This window comes from Geospiza fortis, unplaced genomic scaffold (assembly GCF_000277835.1).
Source record: "Geospiza fortis unplaced genomic scaffold, GeoFor_1.0 scaffold254, whole genome shotgun sequence".
In the NCBI taxonomy this organism is placed as follows: Eukaryota; Metazoa; Chordata; class Aves; order Passeriformes; family Thraupidae; genus Geospiza; species Geospiza fortis.
The window spans coordinates 960,953-972,738 of record NW_005054441.1 but is presented as its reverse complement, the minus strand read 5'-3'; the positions used below and the strand labels follow the sequence as shown (position 1 = coordinate 972,738).

At 62.0% G+C, this 11,786-nt stretch overlaps 1 protein-coding gene across 1 annotated transcript; it reads left to right on the top strand.

The window, feature by feature from the left end:
• Positions 1–972: 972 nt before the first annotated feature.
• Positions 973–11,239, top strand: MFSD12 (major facilitator superfamily domain containing 12). The gene is made up of 10 exons (XM_031062203.1): positions 973–999; positions 2,160–2,211; positions 6,697–6,907; positions 7,706–7,796; positions 8,368–8,475; positions 8,560–8,652; positions 9,400–9,570; positions 9,807–9,901; positions 10,384–10,562; positions 11,145–11,239. Exons 1-10 carry the CDS (start codon positions 973–975, stop codon positions 11,237–11,239), a joined length of 1,122 nt encoding a protein of 373 aa, XP_030918063.1.
• The last annotated feature ends 547 nt before the right edge of the window (positions 11,240–11,786 follow it).

The following is an 11,786-nucleotide window of genomic DNA, read 5'->3' as shown; positions in this document are numbered from 1 at the left end:
GTGGGCGGCGCCTTAAAAGGGCAACGTCATGGCGGCGTCCCTCGGCCGCCGCCCCATCCCAGTGGGCCTAGTGTGTTCCCATCGCTCCCAGTAACCTCAGTGCCCACCCTGCTCCACCGCTCCCAGCAGACCCCGTACCCGCCCAGCAGGGGGTACCCATGACACCAATACTTATCCTAGAGTCCCAGTGCCCCCAGCACTCGCCCAACACTGCCTCCTGTCATCCCAGTACAGCCCATACTGGTCTCAGTGACTCCATTAAATACACAAGGGGAGGTCCCCCACCACATCCAGTCTGCTCCCAGTGTCTCCAGCATTCACACAGCTGGGGATCCCCATGATGCCTGTAGTCATCACAGAGTCCCAGTGACCCTAATACTCTCTAGAGGGTCTCAGTGCCCCCAGTACTGGCCGTACTGGTCCCAGTCACAACAGTACCTACTCAACAGGAGCTCCCAGTTGCCCAAGTAAGCCCACACCACTCCCAGTAACATCAGTATTCACCCAAGAGGGGGTGTCCCATGACTCCAGTAGCCACCCCAGAGTCCCAGTGACCCCAGTCCTCTCCCCCACACTGTCCCCAGCCACCCCAGTGGGGCCCATAATGGCCCCAGACACATCATTACCCAGAAGGTCCCAGTTGCCCCAGTACCCCCACACGACTCCTACTAACCCCAGTGCCCATCCAAGCAGGGGGTCCCCATGACATCTGCAGTCATCCCAGCGTCCCAGTGACTCCCAGCTGACTGGTTCCAGCCCCCACAATCCCTGTACCCCCACTCCTGCAGTCTGGCACTCCCCACTTGGTGCATACTGGGGTGTGGGGTGACTGGGAGCAGTGTGATTGTGAACTGGGATCACTGGAACTCGGGCAACTGCGGCATCATGGGGACCCTCACTTGAATACCGTGGCTGCTGGGAGCACTGAGGGTGTACTGGTGTCACTGGAATTCTGGGATGCCTGCTGGCGCCATGGGGACCATCGCCGTGCTGGGGTGGGTACTGAGGTCACTGGGAGCAGTGTGGAGGTACTGGAGTGACTGGGGCATTCCCTTTGGGTAATGGGGCTGTTACAGGCAGCACTGGTGTGACTGGGAGCTGTGTGAGTGCTCTGGGGTCTGCGGGACTGCTATGGGCAGGGCAGGAGTGACTGGGAGCGTGGGAGTAATACTGGGATCACTGGGGAGAGCACTGGTGTGACTGGGAGCAGTACAGGACAAGTACTGGCGTGACTGGGAGCAGGGTGGGGGTAATACTGGTGCAAGTGAGAGCAGTATGGGGGCAGCACTGGTGCGACTGGGAGCAGTGCCATGCTACTGGTGTGACTGGGAAAGGCGTGGGGGCAGCTGTGACATGTCTGGGAGCAGTGTGGGGACAGCAGCGGAGTCCCGTGGGATCGCTGTGGGGACAGCACTGGCGTACCCGGTGTAAGTGGGCGCTGGGATCGGTGGATCGCTGTGGGGACAGCACGGGTGTACCCGGTGTAAGTGGGCGCTGGGATCGGTGGATCGCTGTGGGGACAGCACGGGTGTACCCGGTGTAAGTGGGCGCTGGGATCGGTGGATCGCTGTGGGGACAGCACGGGTGTACCCGGTGTAAGTGGGCGCTGGGATCGGTGGATCGCTGTGGGGACAGCACGGGTGTACCCGGTGTAAGTGGGCGCTGGGATCGGTGGATCGCTGTGGGGACAGCACGGGTGTACCCGGTGTAAGTGGGCGCTGGGATCGGTGGATCGCTGTGGGGACAGCACGGGTGTACCCGGTGTAAGTGGGCGCTGGGATCGGTGGATCGCTGTGGGGACAGCACGGGTGTACCCGGTGTAAGTGGGCGCTGGGATCGGTGGATCGCTGTGGGGACAGCACGGGTGTACCCGGTGTAAGTGGGCGCTGGGATCGGTGGATCGCTGTGGGGACAGCACGGGTGTACCCGGTGTAAGTGGGCGCTGGGATCGGTGGATCGCTGTGGGGACAGCACGGGTGTACCCGGTGTAAGTGGGCGCTGGGATCGGTGGATCGCTGTGGGGACAGCACGGGTGTACCCGGTGTAAGTGGGCGCTGGGATCGGTGGATCGCTGTGGGGACAGCACGGGTGTACCCGGTGTAAGTGGGCGCTGGGATCGGTGGATCGCTGTGGGGACAGCACGGGTGTACCCGGTGTAAGTGGGCGCTGGGATCGGTGGATCGCTGTGGGGACAGCACGGGTGTACCCGGTGTAAGTGGGGCACCCGGGCGGGGGGTGCGGGGACCGGGAGCTGTGGTGGGGGGAGCTGGGGGGAGAGGGCTGACCCCGGGAGAGCCTTTCTGGAGTGTCTTGAGTGGGCGACATCCGATGGGGGGACTTTGCTGGGACGCCGTAAGTAGAGAGGGATGACCCCGGGGGAGCTTTCCGTGTGTCGGTGTTGTGGAACAACCGGCAGAGCCTTTCTGGGATGCTCTAAGAGGGATGGGCCCGGGGGAGACTTTCTGGGGTGTGTGTTAGGGGACATCCAGAGCCCTTCTAGGATGCTCTGAGAGAGGTGGCCCTGAGGGACCCTACTGTGCTCTGAGTTGAAGGACACACAGGGTAACCTTGGCGTTGCCCAAGGGTGCCTATCCAAGGTGTCTCGGGTAAAAATGGGTCGCTCAGAGTGGCTTTTCTGCAGTGGCCTAGATGGAAATGAGCGGCCATGGGGAGCCTTTCTGGGGTGCCTTGGGTGGAACACAGTGCTGGGGTGCCAAAGATAAGAGACAGGTAACCCCGGGGGGCAGGAGTCTGTCTGTGAGGGAGGGAGACCATCTGGGTGCTCTGGGTTGGGGGTCACCTGGGGGAGCCTTTCTGGGGTGCTCTAAGTGGAGAGGATGGCTCTGGGGCCTTGCTGGGGTGCCCTGAGGGAGTGACCGAGGGTGCCTATCCAAGGTGACGTGAGAATGGGTGACCCTGGGGGAGCTTTTCTGGGATGCCAGGGTGGGAGACCCTCCTGGGGTGCCCAGAAGGAAGAAGGATGGCCCCAAGGAGCCTTTCTGAGGTGCCCTGAGTGGGAGGAACCCAGGAGAACCATTCTAGGATGCTCAGGGTGGGGAACAGTGGGGGGTGCTGGGTGGAGGGGCTGGGCTCCAAGCAGCTCTGCTGGGGGGCACGGGTGGGGACATGGAGGAGCCTCTCTGGGGTACAGGATCAGCCCTAGGATACCTTTCTGGGGTGCCTGGAAGAGGGGGAACAAGTCCAAGGGTGCCTTTCTGGGTTGGGGATTCAGCCTTGGGGGTTCCCTGGAGCAGGGAGGAACCAGGGTGCCTTGTGGCATGGAGGTCTCCCTGAAGATGTGGGAGCCTTTCTGGGGAGGGAGACCATCATGTGGCAGTGAGGTGGGGACAGGGTCCCCCCAGCTGGAGAGGGGCAGCCCCAGGGGTGAGCAGAATTGTGTGCCCTGGGGTGGAAGGGAGCAGCTCCTCCATGGGACGGAGGGCTGCCCTGGGTTCCTTTGGGGTGCCCTGTGGAAGGTGAAGGGGCCCCGGTGTGTTGGCAGTGCCCTGGGTGACAGGAGGTGTGTCTGGTGAGGAGGGGATAGCCTGGGAGGTGTCTTTCTGGGATCCCCTGCAGCAGCGAGGTGGGGACGGAGCTGCTCCATGTGCAGGAGACAGTGGGATGCTGAGCCTGGATGGGGAAGGGGCACCATGGCATCCCGGTCCTGCCTGGGCACCATCCCATCCCGAGGGGCTCCCGCTGTCCCTCAGGCTTTGTGTGTGTGGGTGGCAGCGAGCAGGGGTGACAGCCACGTGCTCAGACCTCAGAGCTGCAGCAAAACCACGACCATCAGTAAAATCTGGGCTTTCCCAAAAGCCCAGGTGCTTCCTGAGCAGGTCTCAGTGTCCCCAGGGGGGGCTCTGTGGCATGGGGCCCTTGGCTGTGCTGGGGCTGTGCACCCAGGGGCCAGCAGTGGGGTATGGCATGCACAGGAGGCTCTGGCTCACAGGAATTATTGACAGGTTTATCTTGCATTCTGCCCTGGGACAAAAAGTGCAGGGGCTGGTGGGGACCCATCTGTCGAGGTGCCTCTCTGAGGGGCCAGTGTGGTGTAGAGAGGGGTCTTTGGTCCTTCTCTGAGGACACAATGTGATGTGGAGAGGGGTCCTTGGGCCTTCTCTGAGGGGACAGCACGGCCTGAAGGGGGTTCCTTGGTGCTGTGACTGGTGCAGGAGCTGGCACATCCTGCTTAGCTGGCACTGGGGACGGGGCAGTTGGTGCAAGAGATGGCCATTGATAACAACCCTGGGTAACGACCTGCCTCGCCCAGAGCAGACCCACGGGGAGGGAGGACGGTTGCAGTGTGGGTCCTCTTATCTCGATCCCAAATTTATCTCGACCAATGCTTTGTGCAACCCAACGGCAGGCTGATAAGGCCCCTGACCTCGCCGGAGCTTGGCTTAGTGAGTCAGGGAGAGCGCAGGAGGGGCAGCTTCACCCCTGCCCCAGCGTCAGCGCCCTGGATTTAGGGAAGTGGCCGGGGCTGTTTCCTCCCGCCGCTCCAGCCGGGTGCTGCCCGGCGAGCACAGGGGAAATGCTACCTCGGGCCTGCAGGAGCAGAGCACAGCCCGGGCAGGCTGCAGCAGGGACGCAGGCTGTGTTCCAGGCTGCAGCGTGGGTTAGTCCCAAGGCAGGGGCTTCCCTGGCCCCACCTTGGCTGACCACAGAGTGACCAAACCCACCGGATCCGGCTGTGCCGGGGCCGCTCTGTTCCCTCGATCACGCTGCAGCGAGGGGTGCTTGTGTGGGAGCGGGGTGTCTCGTCCGGTGGCAAACCCGTGCTCAGATCAGAGGAAACGTTGTGAAACCGCAGCCTCGGGGCGGGGGAGACACCACGAGTTGCTATCGTGGCATCTTCCCACTGCGGCCGCGGCCCCGAGTGTTCCCGCAGGCGCTCCGGGTGTCCCTGCCTGCTCGCCAGTCTCTTTTATGGGCTCCGGCTTCCTGACGCGGTGGGGAGGAAGGGTGAGCGTCTCTTTGCTGCCTGCCTCAGCCTGTCCGGCAGCGCTGTCCCAAAATCTCTGCCCCGGGCGCCTGTGCTGCGCAGGCCGGCGTTCCCGTGATCTGCCCCGCGGGGCCGGGGATGAGAGGCCGGGCCTTTGCCCGCCCGGGGTGCTGCAGGCGTGGGCGGAATGGACTTGGGTGGGGTCCCATGGCCCCCCTTGGGAGAGCAGGGGCTCCCCAGCACCCCTCTGACTCAGTGCAGCCACTCTGGGCTCTTGGGGTACATGGCTATTGGGGTGCAGTCCTGTGCCAGATGGGGTGGCCGGTGGGGTGACCCTGGTGGTGGACACTGCCTGTCCCAGGGGGTCACGAGCAGGAGGTGACACTTCTGTGGTTGTGCAGGTGGTGGTGGCTCATGGGTGGGCACAGGAGCAGCCCCAGAGGCTGCAGCAGCAGGGTCCCACAGCTCCTGCCCCAGCACTCCCCTGGCAGCCCTCACAGCCCAACAGGGCTGCAGAGCCTGACCCTGTGGGGCCCTGGGACCCTCACCCCTCATCTGGGCCCAGTTAAAACCCAGAGAGGATCTGGGCTGGTTGGAGCCTTCATGGACCTTCCTGTGCCTGTGGCTTGTCTGGGGCACAGGCACCACATGTGCCTGAATCCCCTGTCCTTCAGAGGTCCTGGAGCACCAAAGCCAAGCCATATGAGCCAGTGTGGGGACCCAGCACCCCTTGGTGGGATGGAGGGGGCTGGGCTGGGGTTGTTACTGCTACCCTTGGCTTTGTCCTTGGCTTTGCCCTGGCCTGCAAGGCTATGCTGTGTAGGAGCGAGGAGGAGGAGGAGGAGTAAAAAATCCCCTTCACGGGTGGGAGGAAGAGGAATCACTCATGAGGAAGAGAGGTTCTTGCAAAGTGGAGAGGGTACCCTGGGCAGCTGGCAGAGCAGGTGTTCCTCAGCTGTAGGAACAGCTCTTTCTTCATCAGCACACAGTGAAGCTGGAGACATGGAGGACAGTACAGGGGGACACGTGGGACAGGGCACCAGGCTCTGTGTCGGGGTCTGGGGGTTGGTGGAGCTGCTTGGCAGATAGACTCTGTAATCTGGGAAAGGGGAGGGCGAGGCCAGGCTGGCCCCACGCAGCGTCCCCAGGCTGTGTCCCTGTGCTGGACAGCAGAGGGAGGAGCCTGGCTCTGCTGTCCCTGACTCAGCCGGCCCTTCCCGGAGCCCCCATGGCTCTGTGTCACCCTGTCACACTGTGGGTGATGTCTGAGCGTGTGGAAGCATGGCTCTCTCTGCCAGCCCCACTGCCAGCCCCATGGGAGAGGGGACATGGAGACAGACAGGGTGCCAGTGTCCCTGGGACAGCCAGAGCCCTCCCAGCCTAGGGGTGCCATATCAGCATGGGCAGGCACAGGGAGGGGTTATCTGACTGGATATCTGCACCTGGGGACCTTCTGCTGCCTGTGGGTGTGACACTGAGGGTCTGTCATGGTGTCTTGAGGGGACAGAGCAGTGCTGGGGAAGGACCTTGACTGGGGGTGTCTGTCTGTGCTGGGTCCAGAGGGGAGGACATTCTCTGTGCAGGACAGGCTGAGGGGGTGTCTGGAGCTCCACGTGTCCCATCTGGCTGGGGAAGGAGCCCATCTCCCTCCCCAGCTCTGGGGTAGGACCTGTCCTGGAGAGGGCTCTGTGTGTGTCACATTGGAGTCCCAGCCAGGTGTGCAGCCTCTCACTGCTCTGCTCTCTCTGCAGGCACCACCTGTGTCCTCGTGTCCTTTCCCTTTGTCTTCAGCCCCTGCCTGGCCTGCAGGGAGAGCACTCCACAGTGGGCAGCCTTCATCTACTACCTCCCCTTCATCGTCATCTTCCAGTTTGGCTGGGCAGCCACACAGGTGTCCCACCTGGCCCTCATTCCCGAGCTGGTGAGCAGTGACCATGGGAAGGTGGAGCTCACGGCTTTCAGGTGAGCACAGCCACACCTGGAGGTCACCTGGGCCTGGGGAGCTGCCCTGGGTCTCATCACTGTGTGACAAGAGGTCCCTGGGTGCTGTGGCACACCAGACACCTCGGCTTGGCAGGACAAGGACTGGGCCATGTGGGTGTGCTGTGGGATGTGCCAAAGGACTCTGGTCCTGGGTTGGTGGCCCAAAGCCTTTGCTGCCAGAGATGTCAGTGACACAGCCCGTGGGACACTTCCCTGAGCTGGGGATGCTTCTCTTTTGGGAATGGAGGGTGGCATTTAGGGGAGGGACTGTGCCTCCCAGATGCCCTCAAGGAGAGCTGGGCATGGCTCTGGGCGCTGTTCTGGAGGTGAGATGTCTCCAGGGCCAGGACAGTGCACTTGGCTCATCCCTGTCAGGACCAGGATGTCGGATGGGATGTTTATTCCATGGAGCAGGGTGAGCAGGGAGAATGTGAGGTAACCCTGGGTCGCCACGCTGAGGGTACCAGGTCAGGCAGCTCCTGGCATCCTTGAAGCAGAGGTGAGCTGTGCTTGGAGGGGGAACAGACTGACCTGTAGGGATCTTGGTTTCCTCCCAGTCATGCCCCAAGGCTTGGACTGGACACACTGGGAGTTGCAGCAGTAAGGCTGAGGCCTGGCCAGGTGCCTTGTGCCCTCAGAGGTGTCACCTCAGCCATGACACTGAGGTGCAGAGGCTGTAGCACATCTGGCTTGGAGGGCAGCCGTGGGCAGAGGTGTCCTGCTGTGCTGTCCCTATGCTTGTCCCTCTGCATCGCCCCAAGGTTTCCTTCTGCTCAGGTATGCCTTCACTGTCATGGCCAACATCACCGTGTACGGCCTGACCTGGCTCCTGCTGAGGAATGACACACATGTGCCTGTTTCAAGAAGAGTAAGCTCCCTCCTGAGGTGCCTGGTGCAGCAGGGGCTTTGCTCCAGGTGTCCTTTGCAGCACTGAGGTCCTGTTCCCCAGGACCTGGTTGCTGTGGTGGGGAATGTGACCTGACCCTTGTTGCCTGAACAGACAGGAGTATTTTTGTACAACTCCTCTGGGCACACTTGCTTAAAGAAATGACAGGAGTATGGATTAGATGTAAGCAATTTCTCTTTTCATTGAGTTCATTGAGTCAGATACTTTCTGCTAGTGTTTGCTCTAACATTATCAGCTTTTCTCAAGTCTACATCCAAACATGTAGACTGACCAAAAGTTTAGCTGTTTTTTCCAAACAGGGACTATATTGGTTACTAGAGGCAGTCCTCCAAAGTTAGCCATTGCCTGTGATCCTCTGCATATCTTGGGCACGACTCCCCTGGCCTGGGCTGCTGCCCTGGGGCTTGCCCAGGGTGAGGATGGAGAGGGGAGCTGTTCTGGGCACCCATCCATCCCCTTCCTGCTGGGCACCTGTGCCATGACAGCTGAGCAGAGCAGGTCCGTCCCACAGGCTGGGCTGTGATGCCCTGGCCCTGTCCCCTCCCAGGTTGCAGTGCTCTACATGGCCACCCGCCTCATCGTCAACCTGTCCCAGACCTACATCGCCATGTACCTGACCAACTCGCTGCTGCTCTCCAAGGTGGGCACAGGGCAGGTTCAGGGCAACGTGGGAAGGTGTCCTGGTGTGGTCTGGGGCTCATCTCCCTGTCCTTGTCCCTTGCAGAAGTACATTGCCACCATTCCCCTAGTGATGTACGTCAGTGGGTTCCTCTCCTCCTTCCTCATGAAGCCTGTGAACAAATGGATTGGTCGGAACGTGAGTCCAGGGTGCTTGAGTGTTGGAGTCTGACCCCAGGAGAGGACCAGGGGCCAAATCCTGGCTGTGAGCAAAGCTCCTGGCACACCTGAGCTAGAGAGCAGGGACCTCTCATGGACCTTCTGCCAGCAATGACCCACTGCAGCACGGGTTCTGCTGGGACTGGGAGTGGTGGGCAGGGATGGGGATCTGTGTCCTGCTGGGACTGGGAGTGGTGATTGGGATGGGGATCTGTGTCCTACTGGGACTGGGAGTGGTGGGCAGGGATGGTGGCAGGAGCCTGTCTTGTAGATCCCTTGGGCTGGGGAAGGCAATGCTGGCCCAGAGTTGCCATGTCCATGCAGGCCTGACTGGGCTGCAGAGCCCTGTGGTGCCCATCAGGGGCAGAGGGGGGGTCTGGTTACACTGGCTGGGGTGGGCACAGGGTCTGCAATGCCAGCAGGAGGGACCTGCTCCCCCAGTGTGTCCCCTCCGTGCTGTTGGGTGGCAGTGGAGTGTCCCTCACCCTCACAGACACGCTCCCACAACTCTGCCTGGGCTCAACCCTTGGGCTGCAGAACAGCCTGGAGCACAGCAAGGACCTGCTTTTGCGGTCTCCTCGTTTAAATACAGCTGGGACAGAGCCAGGGCTGTCCCTCATGGGTCCTGGGCAGCGCTGGCCTCGTGCCCTCCCTGCTTGCTCCTTCCTCACCAAGTGCCAGCTGATGCCTGAACTCCCCCTTCTCCCTCTGCTTGTCCCCATCACAGCTGACTTACTTTGTGGGCATCCTGGTGGTCCTGGCCTTTGCCTCCTGGGTGGCCCTGGCCAGGCCAGTAGGAGATGAGATCTACGGGCTGGCGGTGCTGCTTGGGGCCGGCTCAGCCACCATCCTGGTCACCTCCCTGTCTATGACTGCAGATCTCATCGGCACCAACACGGTACGGCCGCTGCTCCTGCTGCGAGGGAGGGGGGTCACGGTGGGCACAGCACCCACGGTCTGGAGCGGGCACTGGTCAGGGTTAGGGGATGGAGACGCTGGGAGGAGGCTCTGCTGTGCCCTGTGAGTGCTGTGCCCGTGCTCTGCTGCTCGGCTGCAGTGAGGGCTCTGCCCATGAGAGGGCACACGGGGCTGCGTGCCCAGCACAGCACAGCGCGCTTCCCTCTCCTCCCGCAGCACAGCAGCGCGTTTGTCTACGGTGCCATGAGCTTCACGGACAAGATGGCCAATGGCCTGGCTGTGATGGTGATCCAGAACCTGCACCCCTGCCCGTAAGTGCAGGGGCCTGGAGGCCATGAGGAAACATTCCAGGGTTGGAGCAAGAGACACGGGAGGGTCTCTTGGATTTGTACAATCCCAGAATGGTTTGGATTGGAAGGGACCTTAAAGCTCATCTCCTTCCACCCCCTGCCATGGGCAGGGACACCTTCCACTACACCAGGTTGCTCCAAGCCCTGTCCAACCTGGACTGGAACACTTCCAGGGATGGGGCAGCTACAGCTGTTCTGGGCACCCTGTGCCAGGGCCTCGTCACCCTCAAAGGGATGAATTCCTTCCCAGTATCCCATCTAACCCTGCCCTGTGGTAGTGAGAAGCCATTCCCCCTTGTCCTGTGCCCCCATCCCTTGTCCCAAGTCCCTCTCCAGCTCTCCTGGAGCCCCTTTAGGCACTGGAAGGGGCTCTGAGGTCTCCCTGGAGGCTTCTCTTGTCCAGCTCTGATTTGTCTTAAACCCTTCTTCACCTTCTCTCCCAGCCTTGGAGGGCCCAAGCCATACCCTGGGGATATCTTTGCCCTGGGCCTTTCCCTCACACCCCAGTGCAACTGTGTCGTCTTCTCCCGCTGGGTGATGGTGCTGGTCACCGGTGGCATCGCTGTCGCCGCTGTCGCCACCCTCTGCTCCATCATGGTGTGGCCCATCCGGATCCGCTGCAGTGAGTGGGGCTGGGGGCTTGGGGGCAGCCCAGCGTGGGGCTGGGGGCACTGGGAGCCCTGTGGTCAGTGCCAGCCTGGGATAAAGCCACAGTGTCTTTGCAGATGGCCCCAGTGGGGTAGTGGTGGGAGTGCTGTCGTTACTGGGCTGGCTTGTGGTCATGCTTGCAGGGGAGCCCTCTTGGTAGGACACAGGGCAGGGCCATTGTCACACTTCCCTGCCACCCCCAGAGAGGGGCTGTGTTTGCTCACTGGGCCCTTCTGGAGGGCAGCACCCCCCTGGCCCGGTTATGGCCACGTTGGCCCTGAGGGGTGTCAGGGTGTGGCAGCAAATGTGGGGGACGGTGGGGTGCCCTTTGCCAGGCTGGGGAGCCAACACCTCTGTTCAGTGCCTGTTCTGCCTCTCGGGGTGCCAGTGCCCCTCTGTGGGGTGGGGAAACAGGACAGATGCCTCGTGCTGCTTGGGGCCCTGCTAGGTCAGGCCCCTGGTGCTAGCAGAAGAGTCCAGGAGGGCCAGGCCAGCACGTGAGGGTCACCCCACGCTGTCATCTCTCCTGACCTGTCCCTTTCTCCTCTTCCTCCAGGTGCTGTCAGCCTGCAGGGGCTGAGGAGCGTGAGGACCCCTGAAAGTGGCACTGGGAGCACCGAGGGAGAGAGCCACAGCAGCACTGTCAACTGAGCGGGGCTGTGTCCTTGGCCACCGTGTCCTCAGGGCTGTGTCCCCAGGGCTGTGTTCTCGGCCACCAGGTCCTGGGCCACTGTGGTGCCACACTCTGAGTCTGGAGGGTCCCCCACACTGGGGGCCACTGGGCTCTGGGGAGGGGGTCACCCCACCCCGTCTCCTTGCACTGGACTCGTACCCCCACCCTGACCTCATGTCCCCATCCTGGACTCTGGTGTCCCATGAAGGCTGTCTCCCCGGTGCGGTGTCACCGGTGCAGGGTCACCTGTCACCTCTCACCTGCACAATGAACACTAGAAGGGCCTAGGCCAGGCCGGGGCGGCCCCAGAAGAGGGGAGCGCTCGGGGGAGGCCCGAGGTTTTAACCTGCTTTTGTAAGGTCAATACGTACAAACGGCACTTTATAAAGGAGGAGAAAAAGGAGAGAAAAAAACCAACCGCAGCGTTGATGGCTCCGGGAGGGGGGTGGGGGCTGCAGGACCCACAGCAGGGGTCGGAGCGGGTTTGGGGGGCCCGGGGAGCCCAGCGCGGCTCCCGCCCGGCCG

Bases quoted from the DNA above. Each gene is read 5' to 3' on its own strand.
- MFSD12 (XM_031062203.1), top strand. From the start codon at position 973: ATGGGGACCATCGCCGTGCTGGGGTGG. The intron at 1,000-2,159 runs GTACTGAGGTCA...TACCCGGTGTAA, and splicing joins CCATCGCCGTGCTGGGGTGG to GTGGGCGCTGGGATCGGTGG. The intron at 7,797-8,367 runs GTAAGCTCCCTC...TGATGCCCTGGC, and splicing joins ATGTGCCTGTTTCAAGAAGA to CCTGTCCCCTCCCAGGTTGC.